Source organism: Cebus imitator, unplaced genomic scaffold (genome assembly GCF_001604975.1).
Source record: "Cebus imitator isolate Cc_AM_T3 unplaced genomic scaffold, Cebus_imitator-1.0 Scaffold84, whole genome shotgun sequence".
In the NCBI taxonomy this organism is placed as follows: Eukaryota; Metazoa; Chordata; class Mammalia; order Primates; family Cebidae; genus Cebus; species Cebus imitator.
In genome coordinates, this window is record NW_016107399.1 from 5,899,660 (window position 1) to 5,925,818 (window position 26,159).

The 26,159-nt window shown below is 35.9% G+C and overlaps 1 protein-coding gene across 10 annotated transcripts in view; it reads left to right on the forward strand.

Moving 5' to 3' along the window:
• The window catches only part of CUNH1orf112 (chromosome unknown C1orf112 homolog), a 59,663-nt gene that overhangs the window by 5,618 nt on the left and 27,886 nt on the right, over nt 1-26,159 (forward strand). For 4 of the 10 annotated variants that reach the window (XR_005201180.1, XM_017534117.2, XM_017534116.2 and 1 more), the window contains 11 exons: nt 1,194-1,282; nt 2,595-2,699; nt 3,455-3,595; nt 4,360-4,525; nt 5,944-6,028; nt 7,660-7,798; nt 18,349-18,429; nt 19,732-19,796; nt 23,058-23,206; nt 23,729-23,858; nt 25,287-25,473. Coding sequence is in view for 8 of the 10 variants with exons in the window: in XM_017534117.2 (XP_017389606.1) it covers nt 1,194-1,282; nt 2,595-2,699; nt 3,455-3,595; nt 4,360-4,525; nt 5,944-6,028; nt 7,660-7,798; nt 18,349-18,429; nt 19,732-19,796; nt 23,058-23,206; nt 23,729-23,858; nt 25,287-25,473 (1,337 nt within the window). In the remaining 2 variants the exon portion in view is untranslated. Of the gene's footprint in view, nt 1-1,193; nt 1,283-2,594; nt 2,700-3,454; nt 3,596-4,359; nt 4,625-5,943; nt 6,029-7,659; nt 7,799-18,348; nt 18,430-19,731; nt 19,797-23,057; nt 23,207-23,728; nt 23,859-25,286; nt 25,474-26,159 lie in introns of those variants that run through there. The other 6 variants (XM_017534120.2, XM_017534121.2, XM_037740512.1 and 3 more) reach the window with 4 other exon arrangements.

Sequence of the window (26,159 nt, forward strand, 5' to 3'; positions counted from 1 at the left end):
GCTAATTTTTGTATTTTTAGTAGACATGGAGTTTTACCATGTTGGCCAGGCTGTTCTCAAACTCCTGAGCTCAAGTGATCCTCCTGTTTTAACTGTATGCTTTATTCAGCCTTCCTGATTGCTGGGATTACAGGTGTGAGCCACTGTACTTGGCCCCAAAGTTTGTTTTTGAGACAAGTTCTCGCTCTGTTGCACAGTCTGGAGAGCAGTGGTGCGATCATAGCTCAGGCAGCTGAACTCCTGGGTTCAAGCTATTCTCCTGCCTCCATCTTCTAAAGTGCTGGGTTAACAAGTCTCAGCCATCATGCTCAGCCTAATTTTTGGTTTGTTTGTTTGGAGGGACAGGGTCTTGCTTTGTTGCCAAAGCTAGAGTGTCGTAGTGTGAACACAGCTCATTGCAGTCTCCATCTCTCAGGCTCAAGCAATCCTCTCATCTCAGCCTTTCAAGCAGCTGAGACTGCAGGCACTTGCCACTATGCCTGGCTAATTTTCTATTTATTTATTTTTTGGTAGACATGAGGTCTTGCCATCTTTCCTAGGTTGGTCTTTAACTCCTGGGCTCAAGCAATCCTCCTGCCTCAGCCACCCAAAGTGCTGGGATTACAGGTGCGAGCCACCATGTGTGGCATAATTTTTTTTAAGTAAATTTCTTTTTATCATGAGTATAAAAGTTATTCATGTTCATTGTGGACATGAATATGAAACATGTAGAGAAAGATGAAACGTAGAAAAATAAGATACGTGTAGAAAAACAGAAAAGATAACAAAACATCTGCTGATCTGAAATGGTTTAAGATTTTGAGGACAACAATTTCATTCCATATATTCCTGCCAGCTTATCCATCATTGTTTGTACATGTTTATCTATATTGGTGTTATATTTTGGAAACTTTTTGTTTAACTATATTTTGAACATTTTCCATGTTTTAAAATGTCATTTTAATGATGGCAGATCCTATTCAGTAGATGTACACAGCTATTTAGCCCACAGTTGTTAAATATGTAGGTTGTTTCCTTTCTCTCTCTTTTTTTTTTTTTTTGTCTATTAGATAATAGTTTCTCTACATAGAATATGGTATTCAGAAAGTGTAACAAACTTTAATTGGTAGTATTCTTGCATTAAATAAAGGGCAGTGGCCTTTGTTGACTGACGTGACAAAATATTTTTATAAAATATGTTATTTGCTTTACAGAAATTTTGAAAATTATTGTAGAAATGTTTTTACCTCATATGAACCACCTGACATTGGAACAGACTTTCTTTTCACAAGTGTTACCAAAGGTATAATACTATTACCTGAAAATATGTGATGTGAGGAATCTAGCCTCAGTCTTAGAAAATTTATTATTTATTATAGCTCTGTTTTTCTAATATAACAAATGTATTCAAAATAAAAATAAGCAGTAAATAGATGTCATGTGAGACCATAATGGTGTTAGTGTGATCATGAGGCAATTAAAAACTGTTATATTTTCAGATTTTATGGGTATTTTATTAATTGAATTTAAATTATTTGTAGTCAATTTTAAATGCTCTTGTATTTTAAAAACACTGTACTCCAGTTTGGGTGACAGAATGATGGAACCCTCAATTTTAAAAAAAGCTGGAATATTGGCAAAATCAAGTAACAAAGATTAAATATTAAATTCCCGGACTATTTATTACTTTTTAAATATGTATGATATACATTTTCTCTAAAAAGCACAATCATACTTTTTTGTTTTAAATGGAGGGAACTAAAGATACTTTGGTGCCAAAATGAAACAGATTATTTGTAATAATCTGTTATTGGAATGGGTTTCTAACTTTAGCTTTTAAACATAATCTTTCAGATTTCTTGTACTCATAGTCACTTGATGATTCTTTATCTGAAATATTTCTTAGAATTTGTTCTTGACCGCTAGAAAAAGATCCGACTGTTATATAGATGAAAATGGATGTTGAGTGTTAACAAGCCTATGGGAAACAATATCTTCTTTAACTACATTGTATTGTTGACTGTGTTGCTATTTTTGTAATATTTGGGTCATTTAAATTGTTAGAAAGATCCAAGTATTAACATTATAGGGTGGCTAACTTTTCACAGATAGAAAGCTTGGTTGTAAGGTCATATACTATACCCTTAATTCAGGAAGGTTATCTTGAATTGGGTCAAAAAAGGAAACTGGTTAGAAAATAAGTGAGTAGTGAATAGGGGATTCAGTGCAAATTCCTTACTTCCAGAAAATACCCTTGTATATGACCATATGAATGTGGATTCTTCAAGAAAAATTTATTGTGCAAAAGTAATACTTTTATTTTTTCGCATCTCTAAAATATGAACTTTGAGTGATTTTTTTAAAAAATTGATGCTATTAAATATATTCAAACCACAGAAATGAAAAATAAATTTCTGTTTGAGGCTTTTGGGGGGAGTGTATTATAAAAATACTTTTTCTCCAAATTTTGTACTTAAGTACAATTGTTAAGCAGATGATAGTCCATGGATATTATTAATGCACAATCAAATCATTGCGTTGTGTTTTCTCTTTAAAGTTTTGTCTTTTCTAATGATTTCTCTTATTCCTGTTTATTACTTGATTTGTTTTTACAGACTGTGAAGTTATTTGATGACATGATGTATGAATTAACCAGTCAAGCCAGAGGACTGTCAAGTCAAAATTTGGAAATCCAGACCACTCTAAAGAATATTTTACAAGTAAGTCAAATGTATTAGAAAGCTGGAGAGAGAGGGAGCTTAAAGAATGTCAAAATTTTTGGGCCGGGCACGGTGGCTCACGCCTGTAATCCCAGCACTTTGGGAGGCCAAGGTGAGTGGATCACGAGGTCAAGAGATCAAGACCATCCTGGTCAACATGGTGAAACCCCGTCTCTACTAAAAATACAAAAAATTAGCTGGGCATGGTGGTGCGTGCCTGTAATCCCAGCTACTCAGGAGGCTGAGGCAGGAGAATTGCCTGAACCCAGGAGGCAAAGGTTGCAGTGAGGCAAGATCACGCCATTGCACTTCAGCCTGGGTAACAAGAGCGAAACTCCGTCTCAAAAAAAAAAAAAAAGAATGTCAAAATTTTTATACTGATATTGATTAGCCATGTATTGTTATGTAATGGCCTGATGTTGGAATTAAATTTATAGAATTAAAGATGTGAATATAGAAACATGAATTCTGAATAATAAACTCTTAGAAGAAGACAAGTCATCAAGCTAGCTTACCCTATCTGCATTTCCAAGGGATATGCGTAGAATACCTGCCATGTGTTTGAAGTTTGGGTTAGGATTCTAAATGGCTAGATAGTTGTTCCAGTATTTGTAGTTCTGATAGACTAAAGTTCTGTGAAAAGAGGAACAGATGTGTTTTGTTCATTGCTGTATCCTAGCACCCAGCATACTGACTGATACCTTTTCAATGCACAAAAAATATATTCTAAATGAAATTTCTTTCTTTATTCCAAGACAATGGTGCAGCTCTTAGGAGCTCTTACAGGATGTGTTCAGCATGTCTGTGCCACACAGGAATCCATCATTTTGGAAAATATTCAGAGTCTCCCCTCCTCAGTCCTTCATATAATTAAAAGCACATTTGTACATTGTAAGGTGAGTAAAGGTCTAATTATACTTTGAATGGTCTATGATTGACATGCATAGGAGCTGAGTAACATAATGTTTGTCTAAGATTTTACATTTTAGTCTATATTATTGAAATAAACTTTTCCATAGATTAAAGAGCATGTAAGTAAATAATTGTTTCAAAAAAGGTGGTTATAAGGAAGTCATTAGAAGTGGAGTTTTGAGGGTTTTTAGTTTTATCTTATTGCCCCTCTATAAAGAAAGAAGTTTTAAGAATTTGTGTTGAGATACAGGGATCCTGAAATAGTTCTGCCATGTTCATTGATCAGTATTCAATTACCGTTATGATTAGATGTCTGAACTTCCTTTTATAAAGGGAAGTTAATCCTTATTTAGTCCATCTCTACATGCCAAAGGTATCCTTGAGACACAAAAGCTTGCCTAGAATTTGTGGGGCACAGACAGTTTTAATACTGCTATTTGCTGGGTGAATGAAAATCACTAGTTAATACCTCTTTTGTTGATAAGATGCTAAAAATGTCATACACCTGGCCTAATGTTACCTTTCTTTTAGTTCTGTATTTGCAAGATCATGAAAGTGAGAAATCATATTTTATACATGCTTGCATCTCTCGAAGCACATTGTATTTAATGGATGTTCACCAAACATTTATTTAATGAATGAATATGTGATTTGGTAAATTTGCGATCTCTAATAATATGAAAGTAAATCTGGCTCTTGAGCTTTTTATGATTTGTTTTTTCTTTCATTTTTATATATCTGTAATCAGAATAGTGAATCTGTGTATTCTGGGCGTTTACACCTAGTTTCAGACCACCTCCAGGCTCTTTTCAAGGAGGCCTATTCTCTTCAAAAGCAGCTAATGGAATTGCTGGACATGGTTTGCATGGACCCTTTAGTAGATGAGAATGATGATATTTTGAATATGGTAATAGGTGAGTGAAGAAAACTTTCTGCTTTATATGGTGACTATAAGTCATGTATCAGTTAAAATTGTCTCTAATGATTCATGTTTTTTTCCTACTAATCATGCATTAAATGATTTAAATCTTACCAAATTTTTAATCTTTAAATTTGGAATTTTTAAAATTTATTTTAGGTACCTTAACCTAGATTTGCATATTCAGTTACTGTCATTTCTTCACAATGATTAACTTAAATAACTTTATAATCTCTGAGGCTGTCCATATTCTGAGACAATAACTTTCATATTTCTTAACCATAACGCATATTGAGATGCAGTTTTTATTTTTCGCAGAATACATATAAATACGTGCTTATGTGTATGTAAATATGTCTATTCTCATAGACATATTTATTATAATAAAATATACTCATTTTACCTGTGATGTACTCTATACTAGTTTAAAGAATTGCTGATTGTAACACAGTTCATTGATTTCATCACTCATTAATGGATTATGACTGAGAGTTTGAAAAACAATAATGTGTAAGGGTAAAGTTTGCATTCAACACTTTGGTATAAAGAGAGTAAGTTGGTTTTGTGCAGTGTATCAGGTACTTATTGCCCTGCAAACACACCACCTCAGAATCTTTATTCACTATTCTGTTTATTCATGTTTCTGTGAGTTTGCAGTTCAGGATGGGATCCCCTGAGACAAATTTCTCTGATCCACTTGGGGCACTAACTCACTCATGTGACTTCAGTGACTTCATTCACATATGACTGTTGACAGAGGCAGAAGTACTTGAGAAAGCCAAGTGCTTTATCCAGTAGGCTCACCCAGCTCAGATACCTGATGCCAGTGGTTTCAGGGTTTCTGAGAGCAGCAAGAGTGAGCAGGTCCCTGTATGCTAGCACTATTCAAGTTTCTGCTTGCCTTAAATTTGTGATTGTCCCCTGGGTCAAAGCACGTCATAGGGTTTAGCCCAGAGTCATTGGGGAAAAGTATGGATTCACAAAGGGTAGTTATTGTGGCCATTTTTATAAGTAATCCACCACAGGCTTAGTAAAAGCCTTGCATGAATACCATGTAAATTAATTTGAATTCTTCCTTTTTAGGTTTTCTTTCCTTAGCAATTTGTTTTATTATTTTGGATTAGAATTATATCTATAGAATATTTCAGTGATAACAGGGTACAACTTTTATTCCTCTGAACATTTGTAGTTTTATTTAGGTCATTGGGTAGGTATAAACTTCAAAATTTGTAAAAACCTTACAAATGTGACAAATAGTTTAAATAATTCTTTTGACACAACTATTTCCAAACGATATTACCTATTTTAAATTCAATAAAATGTTGAAATTGTTCATTAGATGCTTTTAATTATTGGAGAAACTCACCCCATGACATTTGGATATCTTAAAAGTTCTATTATCTTTCTTTGCAGTTATTCATTCATTATTGGATATCTGCTCTGTTATTTCCAATATGGACCATGCATTTCATGCCAATACTTGGAAGTTTATAATTAAGTAAGTTTTCTATTTTTTACTTTTTATAAAATGTTTTTCATATTCCCTAATCTTAATTATTCGTGATTCTTTAGATTGCATTTGAACATTTTGTGTGAATTTAATGTTCACTGACACTGCTGTCTGATAATCTAGATACTCGACATGCAGCTCTCAAGCCAAATTGAACTTCTTTACCTTGTGGTCTCTAAAATTATAGAAAGTTGTTCTTCCTAGTTAGCTAGTACTTCAGAAATAATGGGCCATGGGCCAGATTAGAACTTAACCACTTTCTTGCTGCTTCTGTTGTTTAACCAGGGGTCAAGTAGCCTATTTCTAGGATTAGATAAATTGGTAACTATAATTAGAACTAACTATAATCTTTTCATTAAGTACTTTTAAGTTGTTCATGCTAATTCCATTTATATAATAATTTTAACTTTCTGAAACTGAAGCATTATAAAGGGTCACCAGGGAGAGTGCCCATAACGATAGCATTTATCAGATTCTTAGGGGTGAGAGGAGATGCGGTTGAGATGTAAAAATAGTTAAGAATATCTACTTTATACACATACATAAAACATTTAAGGTCAGTGTATTTTCAGGTCTTGGGTGCTTTTGTAGTACTACCAAGACATTAAGTTACCAAAAAAGTAATAGTTCGGTGGTTAAGAGTATTGCCTGGAAGCCATGTCACATGTGCTTAAATCCATTCTGAAATCTCTTACTTGTTCCAAGCCCTTGGGCTATTTGGTTAATTTCTCTGAACGTTAGTTTGCTTATCTGAAAATGGAAATAATAGCACCTTCTTGGCAAGGTTATAGTGAGAATTCAGTTCATCACTGTGAAATGCTTAGAACTGTACATGACACATAGTTAATGCACAAGGAATTAGCCACGTCACTATCACCATCACTGAATATCTTCCACTCTTACCCCCTTCCAATTTATTTTCTACCCAGCAGAATAATCTTTTAAAAAGTAAATAAGACCATGTCACTCTATTGCATAAAGTCTATCCCATTTTACTAAGTAAAGCAACCTAATCCTCTGTGGATACTGCCTCCTTCACCAGCCTATCTCATGCTGCTTTCTACCTGCTCTTAGTTCCTTAAACATACCAAACTCTCCTGTCCCAGAGCCTTCTCACAGTTTTTCCATCTGCCTAGGATGCTTCTCTCTCCTATATCTTCATGATAACATTTATTTGATATCCTTACTCTAAGAATAAGTTAGGTTAGATCTCTCTATTGTAGCACTTTAGACTTTGTCATTTGAGCATTTATGACAGCCCTAATTAATTATTCTTACAATTATTTAATATTCTCTCTTAGGCTAGACCACAAATTTCATGCAGGTAAGTCAGAGATTGTGTCTATTTGTTTGACCCCTCCATCCCCAGGGCCTGGTAGAGTGCCTGGTACATAGTAAAAATTCAATTAATGTTTTACACAGAGAAAAAAAATTAGTAACTTACTTAAAGAAACGTAACTGCTTCAGAGGTAAACTAGACACATCTTAGTTATATTATGTCATATATGATGCTTTGTGATTTTTTAAAAAATGTTCTATAAGGTGGATATTGTTAATGGTCCTAAGTTACTTGATGTATTACTTGTGGTGATTGTATTCTTTTCTTTTTATTCATTTAGGCAGAGTCTCAAGCACCAGTCCATTATAAAGAGCCAGTTGAAACACAAAGATATAATTACTAGCTTGTGTGAAGACATTCTTTTCTCCTTCCATTCTTGTTTACAGTTAGCTGAGCAGATGTCACAGTCAGATGCACAGGTAAAATTTGGGCTAACAACACTTTAAACAGCAACTCTTATTTTCTTTAGCAGTTAGTAAATCTCATTTGAATGTCTGGGTCAGTCTATTTAAGAGGATTTTAGTTTATTTAATTTGGGTGTTTTTTTGATCTGTGGGATTATTTACAACTCATAATTACTTTTCACCCAGAGCATTGCATTAGATTTCTAACTGCTCTCATTGTCTCTAGAGTCTACCTGGCCCTCCTCTTTACATTGTAACTGGTTGGTCAGAGCATTCTCCTCAGAATCCTTTCATTCTTTTCTTCATGAGAACAAAAATTCTTTTGCCGATATTTATATAAGGTCTGATATGGCTGCAATCAATCTTTCATTTTTTTTCTTCACCAATGCATTGCAACCTCTAGGAATACAAGTATGTTTGTGCGTGTATGTATATGTATCAGTCGTTTAAATTTGATATATTCTGTTTGTTTTTATTTTGAAAATTTATAGTGTTGAATTGGTATCCCATTTATGTAACAGATTACATTCTAAAAATTTAGGTTATTGGGAATTATAACTCATTTTCCTGTAACACTGTTATACATAGTACTTTTTGCTTTTAGACTAGCCCGCTAATTTTATTTAACTATATTAGCCCTAAATTATAAGAATAATGGTACTCAGGACCTAACAGTTATATCATTACATATGATATTATATGTAATTTTTTTTTTTTTTTTTTTTTGAGATGGAGTCTCTTTCTGTCACCCAGGCTGGAGTGCAGTGGCACAATCATCAGTTCACTGCAACCTCTGCCTCCTGGGTTCAAGGGATTCTACTGCCTCAGCCTCCTGAGTAGCTGGGATTACAGGCGCCTTGCCACCATGCCTGGGTGGTTTTTCTATTTTTAGTAGAGATGTGGTTTTGCCATGTTGGCCAGGCTGGTCTTGAATTCCTGACCTCAGGTGATCTACCCACCTTGGCCTCCCGAAGTGCTGGGATTACAGGTGTGAGCCACTGTGCCCAGCCTATATGTAATAATTTTAATGGGACCATGAAGTGAATATTCTTTAAATATGATGACATAGCCCCTCCTATTGTACATCTGCAAGCTGATACAGGGAATTCCTTTGTACTCATGCTGTTTCCTGCTAATCAGCTATGGGGGTGAAAGTGCAGGGGTTCATCCAATTCCTAAAACTGGTAGCAACTCCTAGAGCAGGGATGATCTGAAAGGACAGACCCTAGGGGAGGGTAGAACTTTAAAAAGAAGTTCTGAAGGTAGTAAGAAGGAAATGAGGAGTAGCTTTAGGAAGGGGCTTTTTTCTTCTTGCTTCTCTTCTTTATCTCACCTATCCTCCCCTTATAGCCCTTCTTCCTTTTTCCCTTCCTTCTCCTCACTTCGTTCATGCATCATTTCTGATTCCTCTCACCTTGCTAAAAGGAGGAGTTTAGTTGTATATCCTATGTCAATGGCAGGAAGGTCATTCCCTTCTTCACCTTTATCCCATAGATTGATATTCTCAACCCCTTTTCCTCTTTTCTCCTCCATTTTCAGTTTGCTTCTTGCTTCTCTTGACACAACAGACTTTCCAGCTAGTACTTGGAGAGGAAAATTAAACAGAGACACTTGGACAGGAGTAAGATGAGGAAAGCCTAAGCAACAGTATAGTCTTATAGTGGCAAGGGAGAGTAAGGGGTTGCCTAGCCAGGGTGGCTGTTTGTTTGTACATAAAGTATATTAGTTCAGTTTATATTAACTGCTTATAGATGGAAATCAGAAAATTTACATTCTTTTAACTGTCCAAGAAAATTCTCATGTTTTTGCTCATTTGTTCAAATTTGGGACTGATAAATGTGACCAGTTCTGCTTACTGTCCATTGCCTGAAATGGAGCTTTGCGGTGGACTGTGTAAGTTCTCCAGTCTTCACTCTAAATTCTGATCAGTAATGCCCTCTGCTGTTCACTATTAATATTTATTTTCTAATCAAAGTATTGAGGTTTTCCAAGCAGTTTTCACCTTGTGGCTTAGTCCATTTAGGCTGCTATAACAAAATCCCTTAAACTGAGTTAGGGATTATAAATATTAGAAATTGATTTCTCACAGTTCTGGAAGCTGGGAAGCCCAAGATCAAGGCACCAGCAAATATGGTGTCTGGTGAGGGTGCGTTCTCTGCTTCAAAGATAGCCCTTTGCTGCTGCATCCTCACTTAGTGGAAGGGGCAAGACAGTTCCCTTCAACCTCTTTTATAAGAGCACTTACCTCTTTTGTGAGGGCAGAGCCTTCATGACTTAATCACTTCCCAAAAGGCCCCACCTCTTAATAGTATCACATTGGGTACTATATGAATTATAGGGGACACCAGCATTCAAGCCATAACATCTCACTTAGGTGTTATGTTTGTTTATCTCAAAATAAAACCAGTAGATTTAATTAATATTATACTATTTACAGAAGCATGTGATGTATCCTTCCTTGATTTCGTTTCCTGAGGTTGCCATAACAAGTTACCACAAACTAGGTGGCTTAAAACAATAGAATTTTATTTTCACATTTCTGGAGGCAAAAGTTTACAGTGTGTCGTCAATCGGGCATGTTGTCTGGAAGGCTTTAGGGGAGAATATGTTTCTTATGTTTCTCTTAGCTTCTGGGTGTCACTGGCAATCCTTAGCATACTTTGGCTTGTAGGTGCCTCACTCCACATGCACTTCTCCTTCTGTGTCTTCACATTATCTTTTTATAAGAACACCAGTGATAGTGATTAAGGGTATACCTTACTCTAGTATGACCTCATCTTAATTAATTATGTCTTCAGTAACCTTATTTCCAAATAAGGCCACATTCTGAAGTATTGGGAGATAGAACTTAAAGCTTCCTGGGAGGGACACAATTCAACCCATAACAGCTCCTAAAATTGATATTTATTCTCAATTAAGTCTTGAAATTGGTTTCAAGAAAAGAATATTCTATTAGAGTTTTTAATGTATATTAACATATAGTTCTTTTGCCCACAATTATTTAGTTTTCTATACACATAGGGAAATTTATTTGCATGGTCCTTGGAAATAATTTAATTTCCACTGTAATTCCTGCTTACGTTTATATAATGCTTTTAGAAATTTGTATTATTCAGAAAATAAACATATACTATTATATCTGTTGCCTACACTTAGATTTTGTTGCCTGCTACGTTTAAATTTTATCAGTATTTTAATTGTTTTATTCAAGAAAGAAAGAATGTACCTGTAATCTCAGCACTTTGGTGTTTCAGCAGCCAGGCTTACAGAGAATTATATCTCGGGAGAAATGTTTTTGTACCCTGATTGCTTCTCCCCCAGGCCTGTTGACTCAGTTTTAATTGAGTATGACAAGAATGACCCAATTTGTGTTATTAATTTTTACATTTTACAAATTGTTTACAACTTGATTTTTTTACTTAACAGTTTATTCTTAGGGCTTTCTGTGTCCATGAAGGTCTGTGTGCCTGATTCTTCTTAATAGCTATATAGTATTACAGTTTATTATTATATTATAAATTTATAGTTGACCCTTGAACAGTGCAGGTCTGAACTGCACAGGTCAACTTATGCAGATTTTTTTCCATTTATCATTTACTACCATAAAATAACACAAATCTATTATCGAAAGTTAAAATTTATCAAAACTTAGCGCACAGAGACCATACATGGTACCATGCAGTTGAGAGAAATGTAAGCAAATGTGAAGATGCAGTGTTAAATCATAACTGCATAAAATTAACTATTGTACATGTTGTAGTATTATTAGTTTGGTGCAAAAGTAATTGCAGTTTTTGCATTATTTTCAAAATGTACAGTATAATACAATAATTTCATAGCCATTTCCTGTTGCTATTACTGTGAACTCAGGTGTTGTAAGGCCTTGTGATACTAACCATCCCTACATGAGCAATTTGTCTCTCCAGTAAGCAAATTGTATGTCTCAGTAAAAAGTGATCTCTTGAGGTGCCTCCATATTTTTTCATCATCTTTGATGTAATACAGTAAACCCATTAAAAGTGCCACTAGTGATGCTGGAAGTGCTTCCAAGAATTCCTTGATATATATTGTAAATTGAGATCTGCAACTGCAATTACCTGTCATTTCAGACAATTGATTCATCTTGTAAATAGACAGTGTTAATACATATAACATACAAAATATACCAATCAGCTGTTTTTATTGGTAAGCCTTTGGTCAGCAGTAGGCTATTAGTAGTTGAGTTTTTGGAGACTCAAATGTTATACTTGGATTTTAGACCACATGGGGGATGGCACCCCAGCCCCCATGTTGTTCAGAGGTCAACTGTATTTTGCTGTTTGCCATATGATGTACACTTGGTTCATTTCAGTTTTTGCTACATAAAAGTTTTTTGTTTTTTGGTTTTTTTTTGTAAAGTGAAAGCAAGTTTATTAAGAAAGTAAAGGAATAAAGAATGGCTACTCCATAGGCCAAGCAACCCCAAAGTCTCCTGTTGGCCACTTTTTTGGCCATTTCTTGATTATATGCTAAACAAGGGGTAGAAATTATCTACCTTTCTGGGAAAGGGGTAGACAATTCCCAGAACTAAGGGTTCTTCCCCTTTGTAGACCATATAGGGTAACTTCCTGATGTTGCCATGGTATTTGTAAACTGTCATGGAGCTGGTGGCAGTGTCTTTTATCATGCTAATGAATTATAATTAGTGTGTATAATGAGCAGTGAGGACAACCAGAAGTCACTTTTGCCACCATCTTGGTTTTGGTGCGTTTTGGCCAGCTTCTCTACTGCATGCTGTTTTATCAGCAAGGTCTTTGTAACCTGTGTCTTGTGCTGACCTCTCATCTAATCCTGTGACTTAGAATGCCTGACCTCCTGGGAACGCAGCCCAGTAGGTCTAGGCTTCATTTTACCCAGCCCCTTTTCAAGATGGAGTCTTCTGGTTAAAACACCTCTGACATGTTTTCCCTCTCCTTTTTATAAGGGAATCCTTAATCCTAAGGGTTGTAGAGGGACAAAGAGACATCTTCTGTAACTTTTTCAGGCTGAATAGGGGTGATGACATTCCTGCCTATTAGGATCTTTTATATTTGGGGTCAACAGGAGATCAGTCAAAATGTAGAGAGGAGATCAGTCAGAAAGTGTCAGTATGATTAGGGCCATTCATAACTCTCAGTTCTAAAAAAAGATGATACCTGGAAGATTAATAAGGTCAGTTTAATACATTCAGTAAACTTTATCTTGTATTCCTACAGAGAGTACAACAGCAGTATATTCCATAGCAATAAAGCAATAAGTAAAATTATCCCAAGTAAACTAAATAAGAAGGCTTTCCATGAACTGGGCAACTGCTGGAAACCAAACTGATTCCAATATGGGCCCAGAATTAGAATCCTGTTCCAGATTTTCACATTACCTATCTCTCTTGTTTCTTCTGAGCAGCAGCTAGAGATCACTGGTTGGTTGACAGGAATAAGCAGGGTTAGTCTAAATTGCAGAAAAAACTCAAAAACAACAGATGAGAAAAACACTCAAAAACACCTAATAACAGGTGTACCATAGTTTCTGAAATATATTTTATTTCTCTCCAGTCTCCCATTTTTACTGAAGATAAATCGTGGTAAGACTGATTTCCTTTTTTGTTCTTGGCATGATTATCTGTATAAAGTGCAGCAAGAATAATTATTTTCCACTTGGGATTTTTAAAATTGGCTTTGATGGAACTCTGTTTCATAAGGAAACTCTGTTAAAGACTTTTAAAAATATGAGTTGGATACATTACTCTCCTCTTGAGGTCACAAGATAACTTGGAGCTTCTGGGCCTGTCAGAAAGTGACATTATTTACTTAACCACAGGTCAGGAACCCTGTACAGGGCATGCATAAACAAGGTATGAGGCAAGTTTTCCCAAGGGGCTTTTATTAGCTTTATAAGTCAAGTTTGATTTCCTTAAAGGAAAGCACACTATTCCAGCCAAAGCCTTCTTAAATAACCAGTTTCTCCAGTTGTGTCCGTTTGTATTGCACTTATTCAAATAACTATATTGCCATAAGTTAAGAATATTCACAAACAGCTTCCAAATTCTGGAGAAATCAGAAATAACGATTCAAATTTTATTCACAAGGATATACTTTACACAATTGTTAAAAGCTGTAAACAGCTCAAAAGAAGTTTTCTTGTCTCTGAGAAGTAAAACAAAGGATCAGCAACATTTTAAGCAAAAAGTCAAAAAGATTACTTCAGTCTTCTGTTAGTTCAGTCCATGTAGTTAATGCCTATCCTATTTAATATCCACTAACATTCCAGCTCTTCATGAGAGCCCTGAAAATTTCTTTCCTCTATTTTAATGTCATAATAGCCAAAGTTTCAAAAACCTGCATTCAAAAGCACCTGTCAAAGTCTTATAGCTAATAAAAAAAATCACCTTTTAAAGAGGATTAAAACGACTATATTTGTCTGAGGATGACAAAATGCCTTAGGGTAGCCTGTGATAAAGCCATAATTGACTGGGGATTTGAGTTACTTCTGTGGCATATAACAATTTTATATAACAATCATAATGTACTCTAAGTCATATCAGAATTATAGTTGTTTCCCATAGTTTTGGAACACATACCAATAACTTATTTATACAAATATAGCCCAAAGAAAGCCAAACATCATTTTATATTTGACAATGCTTCCTGTATGATTTTTATATCGAAAAACCCAAGTTTCACCATTGTAGTAGTGTGCTATTAATGTTAACCCCAATGCTTAATGAAACTGTGTAGACAAATCTATCCAATCTTAATCAGTATAACCATAAGGTAAGATTCTCATAAACCATTTACAACTCTTAATAATTTTTGTGAAAGCATAGATTATTGCTCTCAGGAAACCCTGTTGTGAATTTTTTCTAGTGTTCAATTTATGGAAAAACTGAATAATACCCTTTAACTTTAGCCAATATGTTCACACACAGAATTTTTTTTTTACAAGATTAATTTTCCACAGTTATTGTACAACTTGCTCAAATGCACTATCCTATTTAACTTAAAACAATCCATTAACCTTTTAATTTAGGTCAAAAATCCACATACTCATGCTTTCTTACAATCTTTTACCAAAAACACATTTCACTTTCCTTATACACCTTTGATGTAAAATTGTTTCTTCAGTAGTCTTCAATTACCTGGTACAATATTAACTCTTTTAACAACTTTTACTTTTGGGTTGAAAACTTTGGTAAGTAAGGAATTTTAATTACATCCTAGGTGTGGAGCCTAGGACACCAAACAGAAGTGCAGACAGGTCTGACTCTTTTTCGCAGAGCTAGAGGGTATGGCTAACACCACATGTCCCCAGGCCTTACCTAGAATCTGCTCCAAAGTAAGTTAAAGTTTTTAAAAGTCAGAGAAGCAGTTTTTGACCTTAAAGCATTTAGCAAATATTTTGAAGATATTTTAATTTTACCAGTAATCTTTAAAACTGTATTTCCCAGCGATGACTTATGTGAACTAAAAGGCATTCCACTTTTTACTTTTCTGACAAAATATTTAAGTGTTCATTATTTTTAAGCTAGCTATCAAAGCTCTTTTATATTACACAACACGTATAAATACCCAAAAGAGATCCAGTAGTTGTAAGATTTTTCATTTGCCAGTTTTTTTTTTTCTTTTTTTTTTTTTTAAGACAGAGTCTTGCACTGTTGCCCATAATGGAGTGCAATGGCATGATCTTAGCTCACTGCACCCTGCACTTTCTGGGTTCAAGTGATTCTCCTGCTTCAGCCTCCCAAGTAGCTGGGATTACAGGCATGAGCCACCACGCCTGGCTAATTTTTGTTTTTTTAGTAGAGATAGGGTTTCGCCATATTGGCCAGGCTGGTCTTGAACTCCTGACCTCAAGTGATCTGCCTGCCTCAGCCTCCCAAAGTACCGGGATTACAGACATGAGTCACTGTGCCTGGCTCATTTGCCAGTTTCTATACTGGCTTTAGGGTAGAGCCCTTGGAGGAACAGGGCCAGGAAAGCATGCAGTTTCTACAGCCCAATAAGCAGGCACAGCTGGAAGGCAAAATAATCCCCAAAAATAGTGTCCCATTTGTATACTGGATCCTGGATTCCCAAAAGAGAAACACTGTGGAACAAGGCAGTGCAATGATTTTACCATGCATTTCATTGCAAAGCAACCCAAAGCCAATCAGCCCATTCTGTGATCAACCCATCTCTCATGGGAGTCTTATCTGTTAGTGGGGGCTGGGGGAAGGGTGGGGATATCCCCATACATTCTAGGTGGCCAGAAGCGTGCTTTTGATCCAAATGTGCCAAGATCCAAGTATCCCTCCCATGCTATTCGCAAAAGTATATTTCCTACATAGTTATTATACACCAAAATTCTGTGAAGTAATTTCTCATAACCCCCAAAGTAAAAAACATCAGATAATGCAATGCAAAACAGAACAGAGCCTTAGATTTTGAGAGGGATCTGTCCACTTTTAATTCTTGGGGTTCCATGAGGAAAACAGAGATTTTCACCAAAAAGGGATCTTTGGTGCCCCCTCTGTTTTCCGATGGAGTCCCAGGCTATTAGAGATTGAATATCTGCTTTGAATTAAGCTGACTTTAACCACAGCACTTTCTAAAAAGTCCTTTTAAATCTCCTGTTACTTGACTTTAGCCATGCCAAAGCGCCAGTTTTCTGGCTTTTGAACTTTACCAAAGGTAGCCTTCCAGGTGCTCAGAGAAAGAAAAATTCTAGACAGTTGAAGAGAATCAACAAATGGTAAAGGTCACACAGATATCAACAAGAAAGTACTCATTCCCTTCGCCAGAATTGAACCCAGGCTGCCATTGTAAAATGGCAAAGCCTTAGCTGCTGAGCTCCAGCACTAGGCAGTTTCCATTGCTCTTTCCAGAAGGAGCCTGGAGCAGTCAATTTTGAGCTTGCAAAGGCTCAAGATAATTTTTAGAGCTAATTATAAACAGGAACCTCCAAATTCCTGTTTTCTGGATGGTAGAGACAAAGAGGAAGTATTGCCATGTGGTTACAAGGTCAAGCTCCTAAGGACATTTTTCAACATGTGGTCTCTGGGCAAGATCAAAGCATAGACAGTTGACCTGAGTAACAGAAAAGATAAGAAAGGCAAAGGAGTGAAAGGGAGAAAAGTATTGCCTGCGGCAGGGTGGGGAAGGTGAAGAGCTCCGGTTGGCCTGAGATAGACCCATCCATTGCAGCGACACTGATTCAGAAGTTCAGGCAGCACTTGTCTGTAGTGAAGGGACCTTTTTCAGCAGTGCCATCAGCTCAAGTTTCAGAAAAAAGCTTCCCATGTCCCACGATTCTGTACATGTCTAATCCTGTCACTCACAGCCTTCAGCAAGAGCGCAAGGCCGAGTAATCCAAAGAGAATAGCAGGTAATATCCTGTAGTGCCAAACCCATTTTTAGTCAAGAGAGACTTTACTGAAGGGGACCTCTAACCCCTTAAGTCTTAGTAAGGACTCTGATTTTCCTAAGTTGGGCCTCAAACCCAAGTTCAGTGAAGCATCCTTTCCTTTTATTAAGAGGGACCTTTAAAGCCACTCTGTTTTAGGAGAGACTCTAACTCCCTTTAGTTAGGCCTCTACCCCAATCCTCTTCTTCACCTGGGTTCCCCACCACTTACCAAAAGTTGCCCAATTGGTGCTGCAGTCTTATTTTGGGGGGGCAGGAGGTCTCCTCAGTATTGTTACTTCAGGGTTTGTCAAGAAGCTGTTACTGGAAAGGGGTCCTGATCCAGACCCCAAAAGAGGGTTCTTGGATCTTGTGCAAGAAAGAATTCAAAGTGAATCCATAGAGTAAAATGAAAGCAGGTTCTGAAGGAAGTAAAGAAATAAAGAATGGCTACTCCATAGGCAGAGCACTCAAAAATGTATTGCATACCTATGCTAGTATTTCTATAGAATATATTTCCAGAAATTGAATTGCTACTCAATTAAGGTGTTTTAACACATCAGCTTTTAATAATAATGTATTACTTTATGCTCCCACCAATGGTAAAAGAAAGTGCTTGTTACATTACTTCCTCACCAGTGCAGGGATATTATCAGTCTTTTTAATCTTTGCTAATCAAATAACCCTCAAACCTCCCCCTTCCCCAAATATATGTAATTGGGTTGTAATTTGGATATTTTTCAATATTAGTTTATTTGCAGTTTGTTTTGTCTTTTTTTGTGAATGTGTTTTTATGTCTTTACCTGTTTTCTTTTATATATCATTCTTCGATTTGTAAGACCGTTTTCTTAGGACCATCTCTTAAATTGATCCCCATGTAACAAAGAACAATAAGGTATTTAAATTTTTTTCACTTTCAGACCAACCAAGAAGGACCACCTCTTTAGCTTTCATAGGTTAAGATTTCTTTTCAGTAATGTAGAATTTTATTTAATACCTCTGTTATCATTTTTTATTTGCATCACACCTAATAATTCAAAGAAGAGTTATATTTATACTCTGTGTTTGAGGGTTTTTTTGTTTGTTTGTTTGTTTTTAGAAAATATTGTCTCATTTGTAATCTTAGCTAATTCTTTTCTCGTGTTTTCTTATTTCCCTTTTTTGGATCAGGATAATGCTGACTACAGATTATTTCAGAAAACACTCAAATTGTGTCGTTTTTTTGCCAACTCCCTTTTGCACTACACTAAGGTAAGGCTTTATTATACGTTACTTTATTTAATTGTAGCCCTCTCGAAAAACAAATTATTATCCCCATTCCACAGAATAGAAAACTCAGGCTCAGATAGCATATAACTTGATCAAATCACATATTTAGAAACCAGTAAGGCTGGGATTTAAGTACAGGTATGATTTCTCCATCATATATGGTTAGACTATGTCCTAGAAAGAAAAATAAATAGTTTTCATTGTATTATAAGATACAGGAAAAAGCTAATGGTCAATTGAAAATTTTTAAAAATTCCCTTGATGGAATTGATTTTTTTAAAAAAAAGACAATCAGCGGCTAGGAAAATTTTTCCTCCCTACACACACCAAGCAATGGGTAACTACCCATCAAGTGCCATTGGTACATTTCCCACAATGTGTCTGCCACTGGAATACCAACCCTGCAAGCTGCAGGGAACCCAGTGTAAGAAGCAGCCAACTACTCTTAAGTGGCAGCTGCCCAGAAAGACTAATTTGGATGGCAATGTATCAGTAGCCAGGGTACCAGCTATGGAATTCTGACTATAATAAACTCGTTATTGGAAACCCTCATCTTTCCTCAAAAACAGAAGACGACAAGGTCAAAAACAAATTCAACATGGACAGTAGTTTTCTAAAAACCACTAACATCTTTTACTAATAATGTTTTGTTTACTGGCTGCTGTATGTCTTCTCTGCTCATCTTTGCAAATAATCTGGCTTGACGACTCTTCTATTTTTTTTTTTTTTTTTTTTTTTGTGAGACAGAGTCTTGCTCTGTTGCCCAGGCTGGAGTGCAGTGGCCCATCTAGGCTTACTGCAGTCTCTGCTTCCTGGGTTCAAGGATTCTCCTGCCTCAGCCGCCTGAGTAGCTGGGATTGCAGGTGCCCACAACTACACCCGGCTAATTTTTGTGTTTTTAATAGAGATGGGGTTTCACCATGTTGGTCACGCTGTTCTCAAACTCCTGACCTCGGGTGATCTGCCCACCTTGGCCTCCCAAAGTTCTGGTATTACAAGTGTGAGCCACCACTACCGGCCAACTACTTTACTATTTTACAGTTATCATTTTTGATGACTACCAAATATTCAGGTCTCTAAAATTATGACAGTTTTTAAAGTTTGTACATTGTGGTTACATAACAATGAGTCTTTTAGATTCATCCTCCTTTCATTCTCATGTTAAGAAGTTTTCTTAAATGGGGCACATTCAGGATTTGATTTTATTTTGCATGGCTTTGTGAAATTATATGTACTAAAAAGACATATTGTATGCAAAGAGTGAATAGAGTTGTTTTATTTTAGGAATTTCTTCCTTTGCTCTCTGATTCTTCCTGTACTTTGCACCAGCTTTATCTTCAGATACACAGGTAAGAAGAATGCCATATGATTAAGATTTAACAATGCCCTCTATACCATGCAGTGTTTAAGTACCTACAATTTTACAATAAACATTAATTTTTCCTCATGTTTTGGTACATTTTTATCTGCTAGCTTGAAATAATTGGAAATAGATGCTTTTGAAGGATATATTCCATATGAATTATGGTTATATTTGTATTGTACTAGTACCTTAGACAGAAGTGATAAATAATAGGGTGATAAAAATCAATGGTAAATATAAATATATACACACAAATATATATATACACCTTATACATTTATATTTTATATTGGCAGTTTTTAATCTGTTTTGTTTCTCTGAAGTTTAAGTCACTTAGCCCCCATTTAAAATTAAATTTTGATACTTTACTATAATTCACTTTACAGGATGGTCTTTTTTCTGAAACCATCTCAGAAGAAAAAGTGAATTACAGAAAAGTATCTATTTAAATGGGGACTAAGTGACTTCTGAAATTGGTGGTTACCTCCAAAGAGCCCTAAATTTGACACAAAGTTGAATTCATTTGTCCGGCAGTCCTGTTGCTGCTCCCTAATTCATTTAGTGACCTAGACAACTTTTCCATACCTTTTCTCCTCAAACTTCTTGCTCCCAATTCCTCATTGTCAATGACCTCACTTCCTGTGTCACTGAGTAAAAATGGAAGCAAGTAAAGGAGAGCTGCTGTGTATTTCCTCTAACATATCTAGTCTGTATATCTAGACCCATATGTTCATTCCCTCGCTCCCAGGAGTGAACCGTGCGCCTAAGGCTAGCCTCTCCATTTGTGCATTGGATTTCAGCCTCTCTCACAGGCTCAGTGACCTTGCTCGAGGAATTATTTCCTTTCCCTCCTGCATCATCAGTTTTTCTTCCATACTGGGTCACTCTCATGAGTGTACCAATATGCTGTTATTTTTTCCATCTTAACAAAACAAAACAAAATCTCTTGACTCTACATCCTCCTACAAATACCCTCACATTTCTCTGCCTTTCTTTACAGCAAAATTTCTAGAAAGACTTGGCTATGCCCATCTCAACTTTTTCTTTTATCTAGTCCAGTCAGGCTTTCTGCATCACCACTTCATCAAAATAGTTCTTGTTAACGTCACTGGTGACCACCTCATTGCTGTATCCAATAGTCAGTTTTAATCCTTCTGTAACCTGTCAGCAGCACTTGATCCTCTCTTTTGAATGCTTTGTTCTGTTGGTTTCCAGGACATGTCTCCCTCTTGGTTCTCGTCTAGTTTTCCTTCTCAGCCTCCTTAGCAGGTTTCTCTTCTAAGTTGTGTGTGTCCCAGCACTTATTCCTCAAGCCTGTTATCCATCTGTTATCATTTAGTCTCAAGACTTTAAATTTATATCTCTCTCTTTTAATGTCTACCAGTCAGGACATCTATACTAAATTGTCCCAAACTGAAGTCTTGATTTCCAGCTATATCATCCTTACACCCAACAAAATCTGCTCCTTTTGTAACTTCTTTATTTCAGTTTAAGTGGCAACTTTATTCTTCAAATTGATCAGGCCAAAAAACCTTACCTCTTTAGCATGTTCTGTCAATATTTACCTTCAGTGTACACATGCACACGTACACACACACACATACACGCACTTCTCATCACCTGAACTGCTACCATCTGATCTAACCCACTATTATTTTCTTGCCTGGATTTTGCAAAAAGACTATCTACGCTTGCCTCGCTCTAGTTCATTCTCCACACAGTAGCCAAAGTAAATGGCAAAAAGCATAAATCAGATCATGTGACTTCTGCTCAACCCCTCAAATGACTTGCATCTGTAGAACTTCTTGTCTTGCCTTGTTTTATTTTTTTTCTCTATAGCACTGAATTAATCTCTGCTGTATTATGTATTTATTTGTACATTTGTCTGTTAACTGTCCTCTTTCATTAGAATTGTAAACTCTATAAAGACAGTGACTTTGTATATTCTCTTTATTACTGTATCACCCACTTGTGGAACAGTGCATGGCATGTATACATAGGCACTTAGTAAACATTTGTCAAGTTAAAAATGTATCATTTGATTAAAAAATAAATTCTTGGCAATGATGCTCAGTAGATGTAATTCAAGTCTGTGGAATTTCATTACTATGTTTTATTTGTATATGTCTTTTATTTACTTATAATTTAATCCTCACAGTAACTCAGAATCAATGTCACAGATGAAACTGAGTCTCAGGGAAGTCAAATGAATGAACCAAGTCATGTAACTAATGGACAGATTGATGCTTTTTCCATCACACTACAAAAACATCAACTGTTTATCTTAGGTACATACTTTAAGTTGCTGTTATCCTCTGCTAGACAGAGTTTTCTCATGTATTGTCAAGTTTACAATTAATGTGGCGAAAAATATAGAGTACATATCTTAGTTCATAAAAGTTCTGATTGAAGTTTAGTTTAAAACCCTGTGACTGAGACATTTTCATGAAAAAGTCTCCCCATTCCCCTTCAGTGTCAGTATATGGTTTATTTTTTTGTCTTGCTTCTGAGAAACTAAGTATTAACTCATAGTAAATTCAGCATTCTACCTATTCTAAAACACCTGTTTTTTTTTGTGACAGAGTTTCACTCTGCTGCCCAGTGTAGTGGTGCAGTCTTGGCTCACCACAACCTCTGCCTTCCAGTTTCAAGTGATACTCCTGCCTCAGCCTCCCGAGTAGCTGGGATTACAGGCGTGCGCCACCACATCCAGATAATTTTTGTATTTTTAGTAGAGATGGGGTTTCACCACATTGGCGAGTTCCAATTTGGTCTTGGAACTCCTGACCTCAGGCGATCTGCAGCCTTGGCTTCCCAAAGTGCTGAGATTACAGGCATGAGCCACCACACCCAGTTTAAAAACAACTTTTAATAGAAATAAGCTAGAATTTATCAGAAATAATCTTTTTAACATATATTTTTACTTTTGATTTAAGATTCAGATTTTTATAGTATTTTTAAGGATATCATTGTCAAAATGATATGAATACCTCAAAGCTACACTAAAGATTTCTCTAAGATTATTAACTTCTCATTTTCAGAATTACAGCTATGTTTAGTTTAGAGGTCTTTATCCAATTCAGGTATCAGTTTAGTACTTTGAATTTTGTTTTATAAAATGCACATTTATTTTTAAAAACTTACTTTTAATATATTTTTGCTATTAGAGCATCAGTTTATAGTACTTACTCTACCTAAAATTAGTAGATAGCTATTAATGAATGAGGTTTTTTCTCTCCTTTTCCAGCAAGTTTCCTCCAAGCCTTTACGCTACCAGGATTTCCAAAGCATACCAAGAGGAAATAGCAGGTGCTTTCCTAGTGACACTGGATCCACTTATCAGTCAGCTACTCACATTTCAGCCTTTCATGCAGGTGGTTTTGGACAGTAAATTAGGTAAGCTTCAGAACAGCTTTAATGGTAAATCATCTCCTATTATGATATGTTAGAGACATGGCTAGTGATTTCCCCTAGCCTTTCTTTTTTACAATTTAAAAATTATTAAGTTTCTTTCACTTTCTTTTCTTGAAACGTATGTCTTATTTAAAAATTATTCCTGGTTGGGCACAGTGGATCATGCCTGTAATCCCAGCAGTTTGGGGGCTGAGGTGGGCAGATCACCTGAGGTCAGGAGTTCAAGACCAGCTTGACCAATATGGTGAAACCCCATCTCTACTAAAAATACAAAAATTAGCTGGTTGTGGTGGCCTGTACCTGTAGTCCCAGCTACTTGGGAGGCTGAGGCAGGAGAATCGCTTATATCTGGGAAGTGGAGGTTGCAGTGAGCCCAGATTGCACCACTGCACTCTAGCCTGGGTGACAGAGTGAGACTCTGTCTCAAAAAAAAAAAAAAAAATTATTCCTTTACATATTATAATCAGAGTTCTGCTGAAGTAATGTGTTTTTATTACATGTAAGACCTGCCATGTGAACTACAGTTTCCGCAATGTCTTCTCCTGGTTGTTGTCATGGATAAGCTGCCATCTCAGCCTGAGGAAGTGCAAACCCTATGGTGCACAGAAAGCCAGGTCTCAGAAACTACAACCAGGTAGCAAACATGTTTTTATCCAGTCATATTACCAATGGTTGAGAATGCTCTATTGTTTAGAATGGCCTTGAAATTTAGTTGTTTTTATTTTTTAACAGATATTTATGTTAATAATTGTTATGTAGACCTCATGTGTGTGTATATACACACACATATATATTGCTATTTTGTAAAAGTAGTCAATGTAAAATAGATAAGCCTATATTAGATGCTGAAAGTATTTTAATATTTTAATTTTGTTCAGAATTGCTTAATGGTCAGTATTATAAACATTGATTGTAATAGAGTAGCTGTAAGTAGAAACATTTAAAAGTGAGCTGTGATAAATAGAACACTAGACACTATAAGGTATATCCTGAGGAATTTTACTTGTAATCATCTTCCTTGCCAACACCATAGTTCAGGCTCTAGTGTCTTCTTGGATAACTCTGTGCTCTAATTTTTCACCTCTTCCTCTATCCCATTCTGTGTACCACAATGAGGTTAGTCTCCCTAAACCTGTCTCTGAGCTTCCTATTCTGCTCAAAAACTGAAGCACAATGTTAAAACTTCTCAGGTTTGCATTTAAAGCCTGTCCCATACTGTTGCCATCTTCTACTTTTGCTCCTCATTCTTGTATTCATTTTCAGCACCTATTCCTTGCTTCTGTCATACTCCTTATTTATGTCTGCCTTTTACTCGTGCTTTTTTCTTCTTTACATACTTTGACAGTTTTGTTTTGTTTTATTTTTTTGTTTGGAGCAGGGTCTTGCTCTGTCACCCAGGCTAGAGTGCATTGACATGACACATGGCTCACTGCAGCCTCAGCTTCCTGGGCTCAAGTGATTCTCCTACCTCAGCCTCCTAAGTAACTGGGACTACTGGTGTGTGCCAGCTGTCCTGGTTAATTTTTAAATTTTTTCTAGGGATGAGGTCTCACCGTGTTGCCCAAGTTGATCATTCAACTCCTGGGCTCAACTAATCATCCCACCTTGGCCTCCCAAAATGCTGGGAATACAGGTGTGAGCCACTGCACCCAGCCCATAATTTGACCATTTTTAATTTGTTTAAACCCTCTAAGTTTCTTCAACCATTTTAATCTTAAAATGACTCCTGCTTGTCTGCTACTTATTTTCTGTTTTCCATATAATATCTAATGTAGCTATTTAAGGTTTCAAGTTCCTTGAGGAACTTTAACTTTGTGTAACTCAATACTAAGATAAACAGTTGGTAAATGCTGCAAAAAATGTCCAGGAAAATTCTTTAAGGAATTTCTTAGACAATGAATATATTTTCCTTTTATGTGTACATATTCACACATGTTGGAAACTGTTGCTGATTATACCTCTTGAAACATTTTCTTAATCTTCCATGTGACATGTTATTATTATACTTGCTAATTAGTAAATGTTGTTAATGTTGGATTCAATGTTCTCAATTTTTCTGCAGGATATCTCTACTCAAAGCCATTTTCTACAGTTTTGAGCAGTGTTCTGGTGAACTCTCTCTACCTGTTCATTTACAAGGAGTAAAGAGTAAGGGGCAAACTGAGGTGGCTGTTACCTTGTATCAGCATGTTTGTGTTCATCTGTGTACATTTATTACTTCCTTTCATCCCTCACTGTTTGCTGAACTGGTAAGCATATTACTTACTGTGCTAAGCTAAGGTTACACTTTTGCTTTCTCTTCATTGAAATTATGATTCATATACAGAAGAAAGTGTGGGAATACTTAACGTATTTTCCTTTTGAATGAAACTTAGTTGTGTCCTAGAAAATGATAATCCTGGATTCCTATATCATTTAGATGTAATAGTTGGCTAAAATATTTAAGAAAACATTTTGGTCGGAGGTATGCAAAGACAATGTGAGAGGAGGAAAAATATATAGTACTTAAGTAAGTTTCAAAAGAAAGTAAATAGCTTGTAGTACCAGGTCTCCTATAGATCTCAGACATAATGTAGATTTTTAAAAGAATGGAATTCGATTCAAAAAGAGGTTAAGACATTTGATACTTGTAATATCTGAAATTTCAGGATCAGTAGCATTTCAGATATCTAGTACATATTAAATATTGTATGTGAATAGTTAAAGGCAGAGGAGTATAAGCATATATGTATTCATGTTATTTTAAATATTTCAGGCTACTTAGAGAATATTTATGGATCCTAGTGATTGAGTTACCACATTAAAAACCACGTGGAACTCTCTATGGCACAGCACCGTGCTTAATGTATAGGAGGTGCTCAATAAATATTGAGGGAATAGTAGTGTCCTTTCAGATACTAGAAAGTAGAACTTTTCCACTGAGGATCTATTATTT